We start from the raw sequence: 23,986 nt of genomic DNA, 5'->3' as shown, positions 1-23,986 counted from the left end.
ATCTTCACTGCAGCCGGGGAGGGAGAAGCTGCCCCGGGGAAAGAACCAAGCACCCTGCTTAGAGTTCTCATTTATTATTAAATTACATATCAAAGCTTTGTAATTACGTCCAGAGAATGCACAATAGGTGAAAAGTAATTACAGATACAGTAAGTTTCAAGCAGCTTTGTGAAAAGCAAAAAGAACCAGAAAGTGCAATCAGAAATTAACTTACAGAAGTCCGGCCTGGGATGTTCTGTCAGAAGGGTTTTGTTGGTGATGGCTTTGTTGGAGATGGTGGTTTTGTTTTGAGGGAGCGTTGATTTAAACCACATTCCTCACTCTGCAGCACACAGAGGACAACCACTGCTGCGTTCAGAGCTGAGAGCACAGTGCTGCGTTCGTGCATCCAACTCACAGATCCCAGCAGGATTTCTGATGTCACCCATAGAAGGGCTCAGTTCCGTCCCATTGCGCTCTCCTTGGCTGTGCACTGCCAAATAGGACCGCCGTTCTGAGGGCTGCCGTAATCCAGCACTGTTAAAGGAGCTTCAGAATTGTCTCTTCCTGTCAGCCCTCCTGTCTGCTTCATATGGAAGGTTTGGGGAAAAAAAAAATGTAAGAAAAGGTTTTGCATGGAGTGATCTTGGTAAAGAAGCTGTTGGGTTTGGGGAGGCCCAATGAACCCAACCAAATGGGAGTCCCCCAGCTGGGAATGGTGGAGCAGTTTTGGGAACGTGGCTCCTGGAGGACGAGGGGTCGGCACAGACCTGGAACTGTTACATCACCTACAAACACGTACTTCTGCTCTTGCGTTTTCAGCACCCAGTGCAGAACTGGTTCTTCTCACAGCAACCTTAACACCTTCAGAAGAGAGGACTCATAAAGTTCTGCTTGATTAGTGGAACGAACCCAGCAGGAGCTTACAGCACGCTGATACCCAAAGCTCATGAGGTCAGAATTGACCACAAACACCCACTGAGCCTTCCCACGGCAGCAGAAACCCCCACTTTCTTAGTTCTGCCACAGCAATGCTCAGTGCTGACCAAACACACACCCAGTGCTGCCTGTCGGCTCCAGCATCAGCCAGGCAGAAATAGCACAGCCACAAGCACTGGGGTCTGCCTGAGGGATCAGAAGTTACCAGCAGGACCTGGCTGGGTCACCACACTGCCACTCTGCTCCAATTCCAATTCCATGAATGAAAACTGTTGAACACCACATTTTCCTAAAGATTAAGAAGAACTGCATGGAAAGACCATAGCTAGCATTTCCAGTCAAGCTTTATCAGAGATAATTCAGCATATTCATCTTGTACTAAAATAAACCAGTTCCTCTGAAACATCTTCATAACATGAAAAAAATCAATCCTGTTTACATATTTATTATAATTACATACTCTCCATAGCAGCTTTTTCACACAATAAGATTAAATATATGCACCAAATCATCAATTAAGTCCAGTAAAAAGACGGGTTACCAGATTAAGGAAATGAGTTTATTTATGATACTGCAGATCTCAGAGTGCCCTCTATAGAGCAGCCAAATCCTACAGATCCTAAGCAGATGCACGACTGCCAGCCTGGGTCCTGCATGGGATGGGATAGAGGAGATAAGGGCTGATCTCCCAACACACAGCTTCATTAATAAACTCCCTTTATCCATCAAGGTTTTTCATAAACCCCTTTAATAAACGCTTTATATCAAACCAGGAATATTCCCAGATCAACCAAATAATCACCCTTTATTTACATGTATTAATTCCAAATGCTTTCTAATCCTGATGACGACCGATTAGAAGCCTTTGCAGACCTTTTAGCACAAAGTCATTATTCTGCAAATAAGCCTTCCAACCCATACAAACGTTTCAGGGTCAGCAGTGTGAGCTGCACACCAGGCAGGCACAAACCCCAACTGCCCCCAGACACAAGAAAAGCAGTACAACACTGCGACCGTCCCACTGGGCTCTGTTCCAGAAGATAACCTGGAGGCTACCTGAAATCCGTGGCAATGGCATACATGGAATCTCCTAGGAGCACTGTAAAAGAGCTGATTAAGCTCTTAAGACATTCCAGTGCTTCAGCTGGGATTCACTGGGTTATCATATGACAGATGGAGAAAAAGCAGTTGAAAGAGCAGAAAAAAAAATCCATCGTTTGTAGTTCTGCAATATCAAAGCCCTTCCTGCCATCAATGCAAACACACCAGGGTTTGTGTGCCTGGACAAGAAGAACTTCCCCAGGTAACAGTAAATAAAACTTGGTTTGCTATTTTACATTCAACTCCTCACTACGAAGAGGTGTGTCCAAAACCTTTGCACTCAGATGCATTTGTTTCAGGTAGAACCATCATAATTTTCACTTCCAATTGACAGTGTAGATTATATCTTACTTACAGTGTAAAAATATTAATGCTATTAGAATAACTTTACGTAAATTACAATATAGACTTTTCAGTCGTCGTCTTTACAAAGACCTCTACGATGTCAGCCAAAATCCAAGTACTGACACCCAAAGACTGCTCTTAGGTGAACTCACGTTTGGTCACTTTTCAGATGACTGAACACTATGGTAAGCAGCTGCTGGGGCACTGTGCTCCCTTTTTTACAGAAGGGGACCTGTCAGTCCCTTTAAAGCCATAAGAAACCTCATCACTGTTCCTCAGAGGGCGGTTTATTCATATTCTGTGTAAAAAGTGAACGGGGCAATCTTCTTCTCCTTTGAGGAATTTGTGTGAAGCACAGTTTTCACAGCACAAACGATGTAGAAATAACTATTACCTCAACCATGAGTTAAAAAGAATTACAGAACATGTATCTAGTAGTAAAGAAACCTGATGGTGTAAAGCTGCAATATTCTTCTCGTAGGACAACAGTGCCCAGAAGTGCCTGCAGGCAAAGCAGGGTTCCTGCAGTTCCCACCTGCTGGCCAGCAATGCACCTCCCCAGCACCACTGAGCACAGGAGCTGTTCTACTGGTGCTGTTAAGTGGCCGTATTTACTTACCTTGCAGTGAGAAAGGGACTAAAGGAGGAAAAAAATTTTAAAAAATCATCAAATTTAACCAAAGGAGGATGTATGGCAGGGAAAGAGAAACACTGCAGCTTCAACCCCAAACCAGTGTTGCAGTCTATCATCTTCAGCTCTAGACATCATGCTGACAGTCCCAGCCAGGGGGAGCGGGCTGTTGGAAGTCCATCTCTTCCCCCACTCACTTTTCCTTGGCTGGGGGGAGGGATGGTGGTGATGAGTTTAGCAGAGTCCATGGGGGAACATCCATCAATGGAAGGCGAAGAGCAGCAGTAGGATGGTACAGATGCCAATGATGCTGCCCAAGATGAATGAATCCCGTCGTTTCCGAAGGTTGATCCTCTGAATCAGGCTGTTCACTGCTGGGAACCGATCTTTAAGCAGGGTGAGTTAAGGTCATACCAAAAAAACCAGTGTCTTATTTAACCAGTCCCAAATTCTGTATGTGCAAGTCAGCAATGCCACGAAGTACAGAACGACTCCCATGTTGGAGAAAGAGGATGCAGTCAGAAAACTAACAAGGTAAGCAGGATTACAACTGTACTTCGCTAACGAGGCAGAGAAATTATAATCTAATAATCAGAGGAAAAAGATAATGGAACAGCTTAGAGTCCACATTTACAATGAACTCAGTATTTGATCACCTAAATTACCAGTGCTTGGTGTCATCTCCAATATAAGACTTTGTTACTACTTTTAATAAGTATGTTTAAATTGAAAAAAAAAAAAAAGGGGGGGGTGCAACTATATAGAATTTTGGTGATATTTATTTAATGGAGTAGCTATCTGTTAAGGGAACAAGCAAAGGCATTTGACTGAGAGAAGCATGCATGTTGCATGAATATGCACTATTCCCTGCACAGCATATGAAGAACTCCTCCTACCATCAAATCATACTGATGTAACTCTATCCTAAACTAAGAAACCAAAATCTTAACATCTGCAAGGCTGTGACAGACAGAAGAATCCTCAGGTGATGAATACTGAGCTATAAATAATACCAAACAGCAGCAATCACTCTGGCCTTGAAAGCCAAAACCAACATGCAGAGTTGGAAAGGCATTAAATGCTGTTTATAGAATCCTACATGAAAAATATGGACATGGGTCTATATGCAGGATTCAAGTCGAGTAAAACCAATCTGTTCATCACATTTGTCATTAAGATACTTCAGTTAGATTAAAAAAAAGCAACCACAACCCAACAAGACCACCGTAGGTTAAACAGCTGTTGGCATCCCAAAGCATTTGGATCCCTGAATCAGTGACATGCTGAAAAAATGTTACTGTACCTCTTTCTTAAGCACTGGCAGCACAGTTTTTTTAAAGGAAGGATACTGGCCAAGGTATTCATCTTGCTCTGTATTGACTTCAACATCCCTCTCTGCGAAGTCATATTTTCTTTCGTTGCCATGGCAATGCTGGAAAAAGAAAAGAGTGGATCAAGTTGCTGGTGCTAAGAATAATCTACAGCTTAAACAACAGGAAAGCGAGCAGGCAACACCTCTCTGCAGAACAATGAATGAGGCGAAGCAATATGAATGAAACAACATTTGTTTCCATGAATCTCTCTCTTTTACCCTTACATGATTTCTCTTTTTGTAGAAGCCACTGACAACTGAAGACAACAACTCTTTGAACAAGGCTTTGGTGCACCTCCACCCCCAGTAAGAAATGGGTGTTCCATTACCAGCAGGCCTAAAGGTGCCCTGCCAGTCTACGTTGCCAACTGGGAAGTTTGTTGACTCAGAGAAGGTCCCTACCTATTTTCACTCTATCAGCACACAAAAATTCTTGTCTGCCACGAAGGTATAATTACCATAGAAGTATTAAGCAAGTTAGAGCTGCTCCACAATTAAAAATCAATTTGTAAAGTGAACAACCGGTCAAAGGAGATGGAAGTGCAGGCTGAGAACACAGCACATCATGGAGCATTACACCAAAGGTTTCTAACATGGTCACCAGGTCTCTGAAGGCCTTCACACACAATGAAGTGCTGGAAGCCAGCAGTGACCCCCAGTCAAACAAAGCAGATCCCAACTGCAGATGAGCACACGAAGCTTGGGTTCTTCTGATTCGTGTCCCACAGAGTCCAACTTTGCTGTTTTCTAGAAGCTGGTGTATCACGAAGTTGTACCAAATGATACTTCCATCATAGCATTAAAAACAACACATTTTTGACCCTCAGTCCTAATTAAGAATATCATGCAAGGAAACACAGTTCTTCTGCTTCTTCGGTAAGATTTGGTCAACCCATATGAACTCGGTTCAAATATTAGAACACAATACAAGCGAATATAAAATCAAATTTCCCATTTCAAGTGTAAAACAACCTGGAAGTTGGAGAAAAGCAGCTGTTCTCTTTAAATAATGAAACATGTAAAAGAAGATTTTAGAGAAATAATCAGCTGACAACTTTTTTTTTTGAACCTAAAGCCCATAAAACCAAGAGTTCTACCATGGAAAATGAAAGGGCAGGCTACTACTTGTAGCCCCAGGTGACATTCCATGTAGCTATGCTGAATGCAAGAGCTCTGTCTTGACAAGCACACTTATTTACATGTAGAGAAACAATATATAAAAGTTCAGACTCAGGACCTGCAGTGCTTAAGAAGGAAGAGTTTGAGGAATGCTGCTCTCCTTGGCTGGTTTACCTGAGCCTCTGTACTTGTGAACCTAAGACAGCTGCATTTAAGCTCCACTACAATGGCAGTGCACAGCCCCTGGGAACTAGACCCTGACTGCTTCTGCAGTCTCAAGCATTGAGGCTTCCTCATATTCTTCATTAAACAGCTCTGCTTCCATTCCCACCCCCAGTGTATGCTCGTTAACTCACTGTTACCATTTGTTTACTGACAAATGTCTTTTTTTTTAATTAAAAAAAATTAATCTTCTTTGTGTTCACATCACTGGTCCCATTTAGTCACTCGACACAGCAATCTCTCCAGATGAAGAATTACTTTTTCTTACACTTTGAAACTTCTACTCGACGTTTATGACATCAGATTAAACCCTTCCTTCAGGAATCTACCTGCTCCCTGTGGCAGATCCAATTCTCTAACTCACTCAGCAGAACGACACGAAGAATTAAGGCTTAAAAGTGCATTTTTCTTCCCAACAAAACGATGAGCATTTGTCAAGGCGTTCTTGGAGATGATGAACGTTGATCCTCCAGCTTTTCCCAGGCTCCCCAGTGCACAGGAATGGTTTGGTTCCTCATTTGGTCCTGACTGATGATTACCAATGGTAAGACATCTCTGCTAGGTCCACGTCACAAGACTGGCAGCATTAATGAAAACTGATAACTCTTATCAGGACTGAACTACTTCAAACATACCCCCATGCCACCGTGCTCACTATCTCTCAGTGCTGTGCTGGACTGAAGCAGCAGAGATGGGTTGGGTACCTTTACCCCACGTAGCAGCCTTTCAGATGCAGTACATCAGCCAACCAACACCACCACAAAGTCAGCTCCTTGCTTCACTTATTCAGACAGCTCAGTCCCATCTGTATCAGTGCAGAACTAAAACAAAGCTCTACAGGAACAAGAGACGCTTTTAAAAATAAAATAACTCATGTGTTACGGGAAGTTCTGCTTCACTTTGAGCTTCATGAATCATACTTGCTTATTTAAATGCATGACAACATCTGTGACTGAGGGAGTGGACTCAGTGACTATGCATAGAAATGCAAGCTCTGCTTCTAAATTGATAACAATTATGGCTACACTGCCTGCTCTTTGTGCATATGTGTATACACACACACATATATAGGCACATCCAGACACACACATGTAACCCTTCCAATTTCATTACAGATTATCGTGTCTCCTGATGAAGGCTCAGATGAGAACCAAAGAAACGTTCCCCAGAAATGAGTGTGATTCTGCAGGCTCTCCTGAGCAGAGCCAGGACTCAAAATCCAACTCATACCTCCCCATTCTGAAGTCAGGATGTAACACTAGTGAGTTTGTCCCTTTTATTAAATCCTAATCATTACCCAGAGGAATACCCCCTGTATGTACACTGATCTTATTTATTTATTTAATCTATGGGTTCGGTCAAAGCAAAAATGCTCTGAGTCCACCCTGCTAATAGACAAAGGCTGACAAGTGAGCCTGAATCAGACATCAGGAGGAATATTACGATGGATTCCTGGGAGCTGGTCACACCGTGCATGCCAAACTGTAGCAAATTGTCAAAGTGAACCAACCTAAAAATATAAGCTGTTGGAAAACAAGAAATAAATCATTTGCTATTCTGAGAAAGTGATAATGTTTGAAAATGAAAACCTGAGAACACCAAACGTATTAAGCAGAATCTATGCTGCTATTTAAATATATCCAAGACGAGTGAACACAGTTCCAAAAGAACTGCAGTACAAACTATCACTTCCCACTCCTTTCTGGAAAGAAATATGCTGCAGTTAGCAGCCATGTCACATAATTCATTTAAAAACCTCATTATAAGGTTCATGCTAACACAACATCTGGAATGACAGCTTCAGCACCTATGCATCCTCTTGCAAGTCTGCTCGCTCCATGGGAGAACCACACACAGGACAAACCAGGCCTTGCATTTCTTCAGTGCACTGAAAGTCAGAGCAGGACTACCACACCTGGACACCTCCAGCTCCTGGGGGGGACAAAAATCACCCTGGCTTCACCAGAGACAGAACTGAACTAAGAGGATCTAAATTGAATATCATGTCCCGTGCGATGTGTGTAGTTACCCAACTCTTTTTCTACAAAAAGAAACGTACAACATTTTCAGCAATGGCTACAAGAAGTTGGTTTACTATAGGTAATAAACGGTGCAACAAGGAGCGCTGAGATCCAGCCTCCTAAAATCACAGCTCACCCGCTGACGGGAGGGAAGCTTTCTGCACCCAGCAGCAAGGAGCTCTGAGCTGAGCCAGGCGGTCGGCTCTATCACACGAGAAGCCATCCCTGGTTGATCCATAGTCAACCACAGGTCTGCAGCTCACCCAAATGGAACTCAAAGCCGTTTTACAGCAGGCAGGTCACCTCCTGATGATACTGTGGCTGGGACACCACAGGGTTGGCTCACAGCTCATCAAAAAAACCCAGGCAACACACAGGTAGGTGCCCAGTTTGAGCCCCAGCTTGCAAGCCAAACCACTCAGGACTTATCTCATACTCTCATGCTCCTCAGTGACACATACTCAGGAGGCCAGGCAAAGAGCTCAGATAATATAAGTCATTTTGCAGGATATTAAGCTTGATAAGTCATCACAGGCTTTATAATGCTTTAGTTATGAGAGTGTTTGAGCAAGGAGAGCAAGGAGGAGGTTCGACAAACACTGAGTGTTTTTATGAGGTGGAAAAGTAGGGCTACAGACATGGCAATAAAGGAGAGGATGTTTAATCAGGAGATGAGAACCAAAGTAAAGTGAAGACTCCCAATATCCGTGCTAAGATTGGCAAATATCTTTATGAGCCTGAGGAGAGACTGCATCCACGTTTTCAGACATTATGGCAGTGACCACTTCTGGTTTGTCACAGCACATTAACGTGGTGGTTTAACACATTCTTCCACCATGTTAATTATACTGAGCCCACTGAATGTACTTAAGCTAGCCAGCCCTTAATGGACACAGAGCCTCTAATTACTCCTCTTCATCACTTATGCCAGTACATGCATTATCTGAAACCATATCTTGCTTGCTTTCTTCCTTTCTTTTTTTTTTTAAAGCAATAATCTAAGACTTCAAACCATTAAGTCAGGCACTCTGAATTATTGGTTTTCAAAATCTCAGAGTTCAATGAAAGATTGGGAAGGGCACAGATGATAAAAGTAATTTCTAATGCTACGATTCGAAAATTTCTAGATCAGTTAGAGAAGGCAGCACTTAGATATTCAAACGACACGAAAACCAAGGGATAAGTAACCATGCAGCAGCAACAGTCACTCAAGCCCATAAAGTCCAAATCCCTACCAATATCAGCTGCATACTGGGATGCTGAACACAACAAAGGACTACAGAAAATCATGCTGCAGGAGAGCAACCCTGAGAAAAAACAGCCCCACTGTTGGAATGGCCCTCAACAGCTCAACCTGAGATTCCCTTTGCTCAGCCATCCTCATTGATGTCACAGAGGGTATTCATCTTTAAACAGAAACCCAAAATTTCCAAATTAGGCTGAATAGAATATTTCAGTAACACCATTATGTCAATGTTGAATAGTAAAAATAAAACCCCGCTTCACTGTAATACTGTGTACCAGTTGTGAACAATACAGTTATTGTATAAAGAAAGTGACTGAGACTTTTGGACACAGTTCAGTGCAAATACTGATTGTACAGAAAATAATGAAAATTAGTAAATTCATTCCTACCTTATTGTTTCTTCTATCAGTCGATCTGAGCTGAAAGCCAAGAAGAAAATAAATGAAGTTAAAAAAAGGAACAAGCACTCAGTACTTTTGATCATTACATCAGTGATTTCCATGACATAATCCTTCACAAATTCACCCTTGGTAAGTCTTGTTTCAGGACACAGTTGCTGTTCACTACAACACAGATCTGGCACGCATATAATGAGAGTTATGGAGAAGAAGAGACACGTAGCATCCCCTAAAGCAGCACCTCCCAACTGTAAGCAAGGCAAGATCTCTCAGACCCCCCAGGTCCAACCCAAACCCACCCCACCTTGCCCACTGCCATGATCCCAGCACCACATCTCCATGGCTCCTAAGCACCTTCAGGAATGGGGACTCCACCAGAGATGCTATTTCTGACAAGTCCATAGCTTGAAACATGGAGACAGCACACAGAGCACTACAGGCATTTTGTCCAACTTGGAGTGGAGAGGGACCCAACTGGGGTCAAACATTGAGAACACTGGAACTGGAGCACTTCATTCTGCTCCTAAAACAAAGCCATGCTCCAAGGACCCAGATCAGCTGTGAGTTGATTGGTTTAATGAAGTAAAGCTGTTTTCACCCACTGTAGGGTATTTATTACCATGGGCACAGAGAACTCAAATGACAACCCAAAGCGTTTAACTGGGACTGGAAGTCACAAGATTAATGGTTCTGAACTTACAAGGCAGTCACCCTGACTACTGAAAAGGATGAGCTGCATATGAATTGTGTTCAGAATGACTGATGTGCAGGAAGGGCAGGCTGATCTAACTCCTATGTTCCCATTAAATAAATAGCTGCAAAACACAGACATTTGCTGAGCACATCTTCCAGTACATTCCTCCTATTTCCTCTTCTGAAGGCTCTGAGAGCACCTCCAGCAGGTGTACAACCTCCAGCAAAGCACCATTTCACAGCTCACAGTTACAGAACATAACACCCAGGTTTAAGGAAGACCAAAAGCATGGTGGGGAGCAGAGAACCAAAGCTTGACCGAGGGAGGGTGAGCGGAGGGGATGTTTGCAGATGTCTGACTGTTAATATTCTGTTTCACACCGATCTCACAATTATAAGGTCAAATTTTAACTATTTGACAGAATCAAAAGGCAAAACACTGAAAAAGGTAATGCTATGTATGTTACACATCCAAAACACTATGGAGTTCCTCAAAAAATCTCCATTGTATTCTTCTGCTTTCCAAGCAAAGACAACAATTCCAGTAGACATTGCCTTATGAGCATCCAAGCAAGCAAGAGATCACTCTGGGCAATATTAATCTGCCTTGCCATATGTTTCAGTAAGCTGGGCACTTTCACCTGTCGAGACAGATGGCACTTTGACCAAGTCTTTAAAAATACTATGCGAAAGGAATGCTAAAAGATGCTGAGGTCATCACCTGCAGCAATAAGTGGCACAGATCCAGCAGCAGCAGTCATGCACACGAAATAATCAGACCTGTGTGCAACTGTTATCTTCAGAAAAGATTGGGCACGCAGTTCATGGACAGGTAATTTTTCCTCTGGGTTAACTTAAGAGAAATAGGCTTCTAGGAGAGAAAAGCTGTGTGCCCATTACATCTAGCTTTTAACATTTATTTGTCTTCTCTTTTTTTTCTTTCTTCACAGAAGCACTCATTTCACTTTGCTCTGACTGCAAGATGCATCGATAGCCTTCGCTCCCCTAAGCTGCTTGCACCAAATCTTTTCTATTTTCACAGTCCTGAATCACCAGGCAACGTGGAGCTTAAAGGAATGCAAATGTTGCAGAGCATACTTGATACTCTAATACAACTATGCAGACGATGATGAAGTTAATCATACTTACACATTTTCCCATCACAGCCATTCCTATCTCACAAGTGAAACAACGCGAGCACCCAAATAACCCAGCAATGCTTCAGTGCCATCGATTCCAAAGCATGGAAGAACTTCTAAATGTCATTAAGCTCTGTAAGAACTTAACTAGAAAAACCTGAAGTGGAATTTAGTCTTCCCTGTGATAATAAATCAGATATTCCAGATTTTATCAGACTTCTATCGAGCTTGATTCACTTCAACATCAAAGAAAGAAGGAATTCTGGTGGAGGTGCATAGTTAGTACAGATACAGCTGCTAAGGAAGACAAAAACTGCTGCAGAAGCCTCACTGACTGGGGCCAACACAAGAGCATGGAGTCAAATACACCGAGGGGATATGAGACCCAAAGAGAGAAAAAGAGAAGCATTTAAGGCCAGGCTGGATGGGGCTGTGAGCAACCTGGGCTCACAGGCTGGGGAGGTATCCCTGCCTGTAGCACTGAGGTTGGAACTAGATGGTTTAAAGGTCCCTTCCAACCCAAACCATTCTATGATTCTATGAAAGTGTACAGCAGAGGACTGTGCAAACAACAGAAAACTGACTCCTGTGTTGTTAGTGAAGAGCAGAAGTAGCACCTGCTATGAATACACAGCAGAGAGGAAAAAGAGGCCATTTGCCTACTGATGCGCATCTTAAATTTCCAGTGTGAGAAGAGCAGGTTGGCCAAAAACAAGAACTTGGGGTGGATGGGCATCGCTAGGGATGAATGTTCAGAAAGCAGAAAGGTTCCAACACCCACACAGCCAGTGGGTTCCCTTGGTTCGTTAGCAGCACCAAGCCAGGCGCTAAGGACACGCAAGGCTTTCACACTTTCAGTTGCAGTAGCCAAAATGAATTAACAGCCTACAACAGCACAACAAAAATCAGCACAAGTACGAGCATTATGTTCATGTGTAGATTTGCCCCAATGGAACAAACTGTTAGCAGTGTAAATGTCACCATGCTTTCAAACTCTAAGCATATAAGCAATCTCATTTCTGTGGATCGCTGTGCTGGGGGGTGTGACACTCAGCAATTGTGTTCAAGAAGAAGAAGGAAGAGCTGTAACATTGGAAAAGAGAAGAAAAATCGTGATAGCACATCATCATGTTGCTGTTAGGTCAGTGCAAGCAATCTGTTAGTCTACAATGAACAGAAACCATTGCTGTAGGCAGGAGGTACCAACATAATGGTGTTGGACTTCCTTCCAGATGCTTCACATCTACCTTGTACACATGCAAACAGCATGTAAGAGGTAAGAGACAAGAAGACAATGACCAATCTGCAGTCCTGTGATAAAGAACTCCTTAAAATCAGACTCCTAACAACATCATTAAGTAAATATCTCAACAGCGTGTTGGTTACAGCGAGAAGAGCCTTATGGATCTGAACTAAAGGTAAGCTAACATAGCTCTGCAGCCATCTAACACCAGTAATTCTGCCTACATAAGGACTGCAAATAATAAAAGGACTTTCTCTAAGGCTGTTTAGAGAATGATGCAAGGATGGCACTGCTTTGGGGTGGAGCTCCATTCAGAAGCTGGAGGACACCAGCACGTTGTTTCTCTGGGATCTCCAAAGGGCACAGCCCACACCTCCACTGTGCTCCATGTATTTGTCTGGGAACTAGCAGCAGAGTAAAATAAATGTTTCTGCAAAAAGAGGAGTTAGCCAAGAAAGCTCTTTGGCACACAGAAAGACTACTGTGAGTGCCTGACGTCTGAGAGTCCCAGGAGGGTGAGTAACAGCAATACTTCTTCCTTTAAAGCAGATCTATAAGGAAATAAGAGGCTTCTCAATAATCTGCACTATCCAGTTTACCCAAAGAACGCAGTTAAAAACTTAAAATGAAAACAGCTCCTATCATCTAAATGAAGTGCAGCAGCTGGTTGCCTATTAGTAAGCGGAAAACCCAAGCCAGGATGGCACCAAGAGCCACGTAACGAAGTTTCTGGAGGCTCTCCGTCCATGGTTGGGAAAGTTCCTGGATAGATTGACCCTCCCGTGTAATTGCTCCCTATTACCCATAGGAACAAAGTTAAATGAAGGGAGAGGGCAGGCCTTACTGTAAGTCATTATCAGTAACCACAGCTGTCAGAACAATTCCAGTAACTTACTAATGGGCTCTATCGGCATCTCCTTGGATTTTATGTACTGTACACAGAACCAGCATTCAGCGCTGTTTTCACTATTTCCTCTGGTTTAAAAGATGTAATTTAAATTTTACCTTTAACCAAAGGGGAAAGAAAAACCCTCAAAACCAAGCAATGCCTTTAAGGACACACAGCCTTCAGCGTCCAACACCGATGTGACAGAAGAGAGCGCCCCAAGATAGCCTGTGAGCAGTGGTGTGTTGTGCACAACGATGAGATTGATGCACCAGTTCCATGAAACACGAGCTGCTTACAACCAGCACTGTAACAAAAAAGACTGTGACACTTCTCTACCTCAACCTTTTTATCCTATGGCTGGAAAAATTGTCCTACTACTCACGCACCCATAAATAATGGCAAAAAGGGGATGCCAAGGAGAACGCCTTCCAGAAGAGCCCGGTCACACAAACTTAGTATTTAATACCTCAAGTGTCTTCTTAATTTCCACCAAAGCTAGCACAGAAACAAAGTGAGAGTTACCCCTGAGATGACAACCCAGTTTTATTTTAGTACAAAGCCTAAAATACACATTGGGTTCCTGCCTCCTAACTCTGCTGTGGTTTTGAGGTTTTTTTGGTAGGTGTAGGAAGCTCACAGCCTCCATCTGGGACCTGACCAGAGCACCTGAAGTTAGAACTACTTACCTTCTTCTTATGCTTCAGGAAATGATTCTTGCAATGGTTCAGTGATGCACTAAATAATGCATTTTAAACCTCAGAAGGTGGGAGGCAATGCTTTATGTCAGACCATGAGTAACCCAGGGTGCTGGGACATCTGCAGTGCCTTCCATGCAGCAGTGAAGATGATGAGCACCTCATTCTGAGGCAGTGCTACAGAGGTTCAAATAATACACTCAACAATGACACTTACACAGTAATACAATTTTTCAAGAGATATAACGTATATTCCTGAAAAACAGAAATAATCACTGCTTAATGTATCCATACACCCACATATATCCAAACCAACACAACTTCTGGTAATCAGACAGCAGGAGGGGTCCGTTTCTCCTGAAGATGTCTGCTTCATAAAACATTTCTATAGGGAATATTTGCATTAGGATGCTTTCTGTCATGCTGTAAGCACCAGGAGTAAACTTGTCTTAATTTTAAAACTGTTTCCTTCTCATAAATGGGGATATTAACATGTTCCGTGGCTGGAAAATTATACTATATGCATCACTGCTGTGATTATATGTGAACAAACAGAGCGCTCACTGAGGATAAATAGAGCTCTGCAATCACCGGTGGCAGCTCCCCTGAAATAAGGGCTAATTTGCTCATGTTAAATAAGCTATAAACTCTATAATATCAACCCCACAACTGTCGGATCTGTTTGAACAACACACCTACTTTTCAGAACCTACCCATGGTAGACACGTTTCGGTACCTGTCAAAGTCCCAACTTCAATACAGCCCTTGTGGAAGGAAAGCTGTCCTAGTTAAGAAAAGGTGTTTGAAGGAAAACGAAAAGCAAATCAGCACACGTGGCTGACTTGTTTATGTCTGAAACGAGCAACTCGCTTCAGAAGTGCACGCAGAGCTGTGAAGTCTGAAGGGGGGCTTTATGGCCCTGCCTCCCCACATCAAGGGCAGCTGCTGCCGTTAAGGTAAAGCCCGGAACCACAAAGCAGAGCAGAGCTTCAATCTTTAGTTTCCTTGTTCAGGATGTTCTCAGGTAATCTTTCCCAGCTGCGCTGTGAGGGTTTGCCCAAGAGTTTCTGCAGATGTCTATGAAGACCTGGGATGGATTGCATGGGCTTTTCCTAGGGGGCACATGGAAATGAACACGTGAGCTTCCACACTTTGTACTAACCATGAGTTCTGAGGTTCTCAATGCTGCTGCCTGGTTGTGTCCTTTGTTCCCTGCACAGCTTGGTGTAGCTCTGTGCTGGAATCTCCAAAGGAAGCCCCCAGAGTGTGCAGGAACCTCCCCTCCTTGCTGGAACAGACACACTGAGGTCTAATGATCTCACCACAGCCACAGACATCAGGGAATTCATCCTCACTGCCTTTTAAATGAAATCTAACTGTAAGGAAAGCTTGCAAATAAACCTTGTGAGGCTAACAGAATCTTCAGTTTAGTGGTTGTTCAGTGTTTTAAGCCTTAAATATAGCACAGGAAGATGAAAAGCACCACTTGATTTCACTCTAACGAAGCTCAAACTATTTTTAAAGGGAAAACCTCTTTCAAACCCTGAAATGCTAAAGGCTGATTTTCACATTCTTTTAGAAAAGTATTTATAAATAGTAACAGCACCCAGGAGAGCATCTTCCTTCACTGCCTGCAGCCTTTGAACCTCCCCAAATTCTCATTAAACTACTTCAATAACTCGCTCATGCAGTCACATTACACTCCTAATAAGCAGTGAAATGCCTTTTTTCCAGTCTTTTTTTCCCCAGGTTTTTTTCCAGGACTGCATCCCCTTGTTGAGAAACGTTTACCATTCAGATATGAAAACAGATGCGCTGTGCTCAGTCCAGCTCTGTGGATAAGCATGGTGATAGATGCATGAATCCTGCATTCAGGCTGGCAGTGCTACAGAGGAAGGTGATGCAGCTGCTGTCACACAGCCTTGTGTCATTCTGCCATGAGGTTCTGCCAGCAGGCTCACAAATAAAGCCCACTCAGCCCCATGCAGGGACCAGGCTGAAGGGACAGTCACTGATGTGCAACTGCCATTGAGAAAACAGCTGCAACAGGAGACAGAACAGAACGAGAACACAGAGTTGGGTTTGGAAACAGGAGTAGAAGCTGTCGTGCTACTCTGGGATAGCAAAAAGCTCCTTTGTTCAGATCTCTTCCTTAAAAATCATTTTAATTGTGCTGACTCGAGGATGGCACGTCCAGCCCTACCCAAAAACTCAGCGTTAGGGAGGTTCAAAGCTGCACCAGACAAGTCAGCCTGCAGGGTAATTACAGTGAGCATCCCAATCGGCTTGCACTAGCGCTTCTAATGCAACCACTGCCCAACTTTCCCTGTTCCAGAAACAAAGAAGCCAATGATATTTAACTGCATTTGGGAAACTGGTGACACAATGCTGCTCGAGCTCTTTCAGTTAATCACAGTGTGGAAACATTTTAACCTAGATTCCTCGCTCCTGCCTTGCATTATATCTTCCAGTTCAATAGACAAAGCACTGCAGCCTTCTATTACTATTGCACAGCAAGTATGCAGCCAAACTGCACCTTTTTCAGTGCTTCTTGTCAAATGGTCCAAACCAAGCTGATGGTTAGCGTGGATTTGCCTTTCATAGCAGATCTATTTGGCTTTTTCCAGAACTGCTACAAAGCAAAGAAAGTTATTCATTACCAAGCTCTGCTTCAGCTAAAATCTGTATTAAAGTTAAGAAAACAAAACAAGAACAGCGCATTCTGCTTTGACATGAAGACAAAATAAATTCAATTTAGAGGCGAGTGGAGCAATTAAGAAAGCCCTTACTGGGCCCAACTACAGCAGAGCTCAGCAGTTCTGAGGCACCAGGCACGGAGGCTGAGCACGGCTCCCTCCTGCTGTGTCCAGCCACTCTGGGAAGGAGGAAGGAATTGGTGAATTAGCTGTTTCTCTTACCGTTTTCTCTCTTTGCACTGTGTGATGGAGATGCAGAGAACAGCTGGAGCAGCTGCTCCCAGGCATCCCTGCATCCCCTGCAATGGGAGGTGAGGGGGGGGTGGAAGGGATGGCCATGGCAGTGCTCTGGGTCTGAGCCAACACTGGGGGTGTTCTGAAACGCCCCCCTCCTTGACATGAGCAGCACAATACAGAGAGTGGAGATGACCCACGGGGCAGAGCAGGGAGTAACAGAGAAAGGAAATTCCAGCCAGGTAGAATGTTGGGAGCTTCTCCCACAATGCACTTTAAGGAAGAACCCTGTAATGTGCCTCAGCATCTCATTAAGCTGACTTCTCTGTGCACAGCAGTGCTGAGCACTTGTGAGCAACGTCAGTAGGAAGAGAGAAAAATGGTGAAGAAGTCACCCCCTCTTTTAAGAGCTCAACTGTGTTACCAACAAAGTTTGAGGGCGGTTTCCCGGTGATTATTCCCTACAGAATGCGGCCATTTCTGCCCCCAAAAACATAGGAAATTTGATATAGTTCTGTAGAAAAATGAAACACAATAGAGACGTTTCATACCTGAGAGTGCTTCGCATGGATGGAGTCCCACACGAGCACTGATTTATCCCAAACATCTCCATGAGCCAGGTATGTATTATTTATAGCACAATTACGCAACTGCTGCACATTCCCGTATTCCTACTGCTCGCTTCTCCCGTTCCTCTTTTGCATGCAGAATGCAAACACCCTTCTGTGATTTGCTCACTCTCCTCCCACTGTGCCACCCGCCCACCTGGGCTCCCCCACCCGCTGTGCTCACACAGCACTGCTCTGTGCCCGTGGCACAGCCCCTCACCTCACCCCCTACCCCAGGAAGCTGCACACCTCCTTCCTGGCTGGGCTGAGGGCCTGCAGGGCAGCACTGACCACAAACAGAGCCAGCTGGTGATTAAATCAGCCCGTGCCATCTGCACCAGCACAGCCACCAGCAGAGCTCCTCTTGGAAATGGGCAAACGGCTGATTTTTGAGCTGAGCAGCAAGGCAGTAATCACACAGCAATCCAACAACAGCAGGACGAAGCTGCAGCAAGAGCTGAGGAGTGCAGTTTCACTCCCTGTTCCCCAGCAACTCAGCTCTAACACGGGCAAACCTTCTCACTTGCATACACACACAGCACTGCAAATTTAATCAAACGCATTACTCCCTTCTTTGCTGACTTTGGGCACGGCTCATCAATAACTGCAGAACTTCTCAGGGCACACATCAAGCCCACACGACTCCTTCCACTGAGGCAGCACTTTTCAGAGCAGTGTATAAACTGCTCAGCTAGATCTATTCATCAAAATTCTTGTTTCCTTTAGATGGAAAACATTACAAGAAAAAGAATGACTTGTTAACTTCCTTGCCAAAAGCACACAGACACATTTACTGCAATGCACAGTCCCAAGGAAACAGATATTGGAAAATCAACTTTACTGCTATGTGAGATCTGAGGTTTCTTTAAGCAGCTGCCTTGCCAAAAGACCTGAGGTATTAAGTGAACACACTAGCAGGACATCAGTACACAAGAAGAACTGCCTTCCTGCCCCTTTGTAATTAACAGGTGTTAAAATCTTTATTACAATTTTTAGTGAAGTTCTCAGCACTGTTGGTTCTCTCTCCAGCGATAGGAGAACCAACCCACAAACCATTGGTACAGAAATAAAACTGCAAAGTGAAACACTCTTTGTGCCTCTCACCCCCAGGAAGTAACACTGAGACAAACCCCCCTCCCTGCTAAACCCAGAGCTATGGGAGGAACCAGCAGCACAGTGCCTGTGCCAGCAGCACTGACACAGCAGCAGCACCAGCCCAGGGAGGGGAATCCAAATGGATGCTCAGTGCCCATGGCTTAATGGAGAGCGGTGTGTGTGCACTACACTGAGGGCTCACAGAGCACTTCTGCTGCTCTCATTCCCTTGCTGCTTAATGTACACTGGATCCTTTTACTCATCAAACTTTTGTACTCACAGATTATTATGTTATTTTTTTTTTTAACTTCCCCTTCTTATTATCTACCTATGGAGAAGGCAGACTTCACTTTCGCTCTCAGTCTTTTCAGACAGGACGATGGTTGATATAGAGTGAAAAAGTCAGAAGGCAGATATAGGCACAAAGCAGAGATTCAACATCTGTGCTAAGGCCCACCCAAAGGGTGGCACTTCTCCTTACCCCCATAGTACTTGAGATCATGTATTAAGCAGGGTCACGACCAAGAGTGTACTGCACTACTCAATAGGAATACATCACTCCTGTGGCACTGTCACCACCCCGCAGCTCACAGTAATACCTCGCACGGTGTGCGTTCCCGTCTCCATTTTCAAGCTCTTCCCACAAGTTTCACAACTTCACTAAAAAGACACCTGAACTCTGCCTGTTGCCCCTTCATGACAATCTACATACAGTGCCTATTTCTATCAATTAGCCAAGCATATCATTCACTGCACTGCAAACACCTCGAAACACACACAGCCGTCAGTCATTTCCTCTGCCAGCACGTATATCTAAGCTTACAGAGTCTCAATTCAGGAGTTCTGTGCGTCCTGCAGGCTTTGATTTCCTGCCAAAGCTGCCTTCTCCTTCTACTCCAGACTTCTTCACACACCTTCAAGTTATCTCTGCTGTGCAGCACTGCTCCATGATTAGTTTCAGCTGTGTTTCCTAAACATCCCCAACTCATATTAAATTCTTGTTTTCTTTCTGCTTGTTTTTATTTTAGTCTTGACTGCTATCTTCAAATTATCACCTAGAAGATGGTTTAACTCTTACTGAAATTGCTTATTTTTCACCTATTTTCTGTCCTTGAAGCACACAGAGAGAGCTCGGTATGTTTGAAGAGATCAAAGCAATGGATGCCTCACAGAGCTCTGGTTTCAGTGTTTGAGAACATCTCTCAGGTAATGTTTGCAGAACTTCAAGCTTCCCTCTTCTCAAAACAGAGCACTCAGAGGATCCTCAGCTTTTCAGAAGTGTATTTTATGACTCACTCCAGAAGTATTTCATTTGTAGCTTTACCTAAAATACTTAATAAAGTATTCACAACCCCTCCAAAAAATAATTCAAAATAGAAATCCCAACATCTGAAAGGAACCCAGTTTAGTTTGAGGAATCAATGCCACTTAATTTAAGCACAACGTTTCAGGTCATGTTCACATCCAAAATATTAAGTCTCCTTTTTTTTGTGGAAACTTTACATTCCCTGATAATTCGTGCCTAGCAACAAATTCAACCTGAAGAAAGACTGAGGTTGTTCCTTCTTCTAAATGAAAGCCTGCCCTCTGGTGTGAGCCTGCAGCCTAGCATGGCTACAGCCAGGAACAGACATGAAGGTCGGTGCTACTTCTTGACTATGCATCCCAGTGCTCTACAAGACACCAACAGTGCTCTTCTGCCAGTGCTCTGCTCCTGCTGTGTGGGGAGTGCACAAATAAAACCTCTCCTAAGCTCATGTTCTCTGCAGCAAGAATAAAAAGGCAGCACTTTCTGTTTTCCTTGTCCAATAGAGACAATACACAAATATTGTGGAATTAGTCTCTTCCATTGCATTCTGTACCCATTTGTTAGAGATAAGGAAAAATCACAGACAAAGTTCTCATCACGCTTGGAATTAGGAATATTTTACCCCCCCAGAAAAATTCGCAACCTCCCCCAGAAGGAAATGTGCAAGTTACCCAGGAATAACAAGTAACACCTACTTCCGAAGGTGCTCGTGTTCCTTCAGGAAGAGTTCTGTTCTTCTGTTATTCACACCAGACCCACTTTTATATGATCTAAATGCAAAAAATAAACATTGAAAACCATTTTCTCCAGAGGCTTTTCAGTAGACATTACTGATTCGTGTACACATCGTGCTGTGTTGCTCTGAAATGGCCAACCAGAAAAGCTTTGGTCACGTCCCAATGTTTTTTAAGCGATCTGTGCTTAACAATTTTACTTTTACAAACATTATTTCATTTTCACAGTTAAAATTACCAAACAAAACCACCAAATACTTCTATCAGAAGCTCAGTAAGAGTTGGGAACTCAAGCAACTACTCTCATTTTGCTCAGAGCGCAGAGGATTAACCCGAGCCAAGCACACTCCTACAGGTGGTGCTGCCTTCTCCCTCCTGGCACATTCACTCCCACACCACTGCTGCATTACACAACTTACTCAATATCTTTTCGTACTGATCCCAACAGATTCTCCCTTTCTCTTATTGCCAAGAAGTTCGCTTTGGTTTTGTGGAATTCGTGGGTATAATCCTGTAAGAAAACAATCACAATCTCAGAGTCCTGAGATCAAGTTACCAAAGCAAGACATTCAAATCTTGCCACTCCTGTATGCTTGCAGTTCTGCAGCAAAAAGACCAACTCATTACATTAATGTCACATTCAAAGTGCACGTGAAGTCGTTGAAACCCTGACCTCGTTTGGAGAAGTTTGTTTGCAAGAATGTTTTCAGATCCTGTGCTTGCAGCACACGTGAGGAAAGATTTTTTTCTATAAGTCAGATTTATTGCTTCTTTCATATCGGGCACTCACGGAGCCTCCTCCCAGCCAATAGGCACCTGGAGTGTGTCTGAGCACACTGCTAATAATACTAATAACTACCCCAAAGAAATAAAACACAGCAAGAGGAGCAAGTGCTTGTTACCTGCAAGATGTCTCTGTGTCGCTGTAATGTGTGCATCAGTGCAGCGTTCAGGGATGGCACTCCTGCACTATTTGTATATTCTGCCATTTTGTCATTTATTCCAGTAAGCTGTAGGGGGAGAAAAAAAACCAACACAGAAACAAAACCAACCTGAAATGGTTTATTCTTGTTGGAAATGTACAAATGTATAAGGTGAAGGAGCTTTCCCTTATATCAGATGCACACCTTCAGAAATGCTTCTCTATCACCCATAGTGTTACTTTCTAAACACTCCTCACAGAAACCTGTACTGTAATACTTCAAAACGTTGATGTAAAAACACAGTAATTTGTGTATTACCTTTCCCAGAAGCTGTTCAATCTCCACAGCCATGGTCTCAAACATTCTGTCCTGGCTTGACCCATTTAAGAGAGGAGTGGTGTCAGAGCTAAGGAAAAAGGAGAGTTACTAAAACATACAACAACTTGCGTCACTTGGGGAGAAAGGCACCTCCCCTTGGAAGATACACCAGAGAAATGACACCAAACAAATGATTATCTCCACAACCAGAGCAACATCAGAACATTTTGTGCAGGATGGCAAAACTAAGTAAGACAATTAGAACAAACAGCAAGTTGTATATCCCAGAGCTAAGAGAGAGAATCCGACTCGAGAGTAACATGATTATTCCTGAGCTGCTCTCAGGCTTCCAGAACAGAAATTCAGTGAAAGATTCAAAAAATCATTTCACCCTCCAGAAACTTTATACCCAACCCACCATGGTAGAAAAACAAGAAACACTCGTAAACTTCAAAGGAATGGGCAATGAAATTGGTAATGAAAGCAACTTTTAGTCAAAAAGACAAAAAGCACACAAGGCTGTATGACACACAGGTTTGTACATATCAACACATAACCTGCGGTACTGAGAAGGATACAAAGTAAACACTGATTTGAAAAATAATTGAAATCAACAGACATACAAGCAGTAATCACTCTCATAACTGATATGTAATGGAGAGATCCAGGATTAATATGCAAAGAATGGTATTTTTTAAAGACTGCACACAGGGACAAAGAAGCTGATAGCCAGGTGCTGTGGAACTGCAGAAAGGCCAGAGCTCCAGCTCTTAAGCTAGAAAGAGTTGGTAAGTTTTATCGTATTAATCCTTCAGTCAAATACAAATGTGCCTAAATAAACAATTTCTTCAAACAAATTCTATTATGTATATGTACAAACATATATATATATAGCTCTCCCTATTACGACTTACCTTAAATGAAACCAGAAATAACAGCCACCCCCTGCAAAGAGACTGCCACAGACTGACTGCTTCACTTCCCCAGTCTGTTGGCGTCCTCCTTGGGCCGGTCACTGCAGCCCCATGCCACAGTTCCTTCATCCCTGCACAGGACCACCAGCACCACAGCCACCCACCGGGGAGGTGTGAGGCTGAGTTGTCAGAGTACGAAGCATTTACTGAAGTCCCTGAGAACTGTAATGCAGGGAGAACTGGGGAACGACACCGGCAGCTGTACTGTGCACACACCCTTCCCTCACACCTTCCCCACAATTGAGTGGCAACCTCATTCACAGCAGGAGGGCTGGAACTCAATCTTTAAGGACCCTTCTGAACCAAGCTGTGCCGATCCCGTGAATTACAATCTGAAGTTTCAACACAGCTCCTCCCACTGCTCTGTGCTCCCATAGGTGGAACACACACCTGTCCATCTATGCTGGCACCTGAGAAATGTTTCCCAAGCCCAACACCAGCACCACAAAGTAAGCTTCTTAAGCAACTGTGCATCAACGCCACAGGTGGTAGTGGGGGCCAGCATTAAGCAAACCACAGAAATGAAGCAAATGCTGCAGAGAGCAAGTAAAACGTAAAGAAACGGGTTAGTACCTATACCTGTCGCGCCGCCCGTCCCGGCTGCTGGTGCAGAGCTTGCTGAAGGAGACCAGCTTCAGGTCCAGCTCGTTCTCCAGCTGCCTCGCCTGCTTCCTGAGATCTGCACGGAAGCGGGGAGGGGGGAGTCACACACAGCCCCAGGCCGCCCGGGGAGCCCCGCGGGACCCTCACAGAGAGGCGGCCCCCCGCGGCGGGTGAGGAGGACGGGGGCTGAGGGCCCACAGGCCGCGCCCCACACGGCCCGGGGCCTCCCCGCCGCGGGGCTCAGCCGGGCACCGGCGCCCCACGGCTGAGCGACCGACGAGAACACCGCGCCCTCCGGCCGCGAGCGGGCAGAAGGAACCCGGCGGTGGCCTCGCCCTGCCCGTCTCGTGCCCCGGGAGCGCCCCGCGCCGCCCCGGCCCCACTCGCCTTCCCAGTAGTTGCTGCTCCCCGCCGCCATCTTTGTTGTCCAACGTCAGCCGCCGCCTGCCGAGAACTCCTG

At 44.2% G+C, this 23,986-nt stretch overlaps 1 protein-coding gene across 2 annotated transcripts; it reads right to left on the bottom strand.

The window, feature by feature from the left end:
• Window positions 1–1,244: 1,244 nt before the first annotated feature.
• GOSR1 (golgi SNAP receptor complex member 1) lies at window positions 1,245–23,968 on the bottom strand. Of its 2 annotated transcripts, none has more exons than XM_015295771.4 (9): window positions 23,914–23,968; window positions 23,497–23,602; window positions 21,950–22,037; window positions 21,611–21,718; window positions 21,128–21,219; window positions 20,670–20,744; window positions 9,365–9,394; window positions 4,345–4,427; window positions 1,245–3,381 (listed from the first exon to the last, which is right to left on the bottom strand). In XM_015295771.4, the coding sequence occupies exons 1-9, from the start codon at window positions 23,942–23,944 to the stop codon at window positions 3,257–3,259; spliced, it is 738 nt and encodes a 245-aa protein (XP_015151257.1). In that variant the 5' UTR covers window positions 23,945–23,968; the 3' UTR covers window positions 1,245–3,256. The 2 variants fall into 2 exon arrangements, with proteins under 2 accessions (XP_015151257.1, NP_001006222.2); NM_001006222.2 differs by having other exon boundaries at window positions 23,503–23,602.
• Window positions 23,969–23,986: the final 18 nt, after the last annotated feature.

This window comes from Gallus gallus, chromosome 19, assembly GCF_016699485.2.
Source record: "Gallus gallus isolate bGalGal1 chromosome 19, bGalGal1.mat.broiler.GRCg7b, whole genome shotgun sequence".
Taxonomy (NCBI): domain Eukaryota; kingdom Metazoa; phylum Chordata; class Aves; order Galliformes; family Phasianidae; genus Gallus; species Gallus gallus.
This window is presented reverse-complemented; position numbering and strand designations above follow the sequence as displayed.

Coding starts and splice junctions, on each gene's coding strand:
- GOSR1 (XM_015295771.4), bottom strand. CDS start 23,944: ATGGCGGCGGGGAGCAGCAACTACTGGGAAG. Junction 9,395..20,669: donor GAACACGAGCACCTTCGGAA/GTAGGTGTTACT, acceptor CTTGGCTTTCAG/CTCAGATCGACTGATAGAAG. Junction 3,382..4,344: donor CAAGATGAATACCTTGGCCA/GTATCCTTCCTT, acceptor CCCTGCTTAAAG/ATCGGTTCCCAGCAGTGAAC.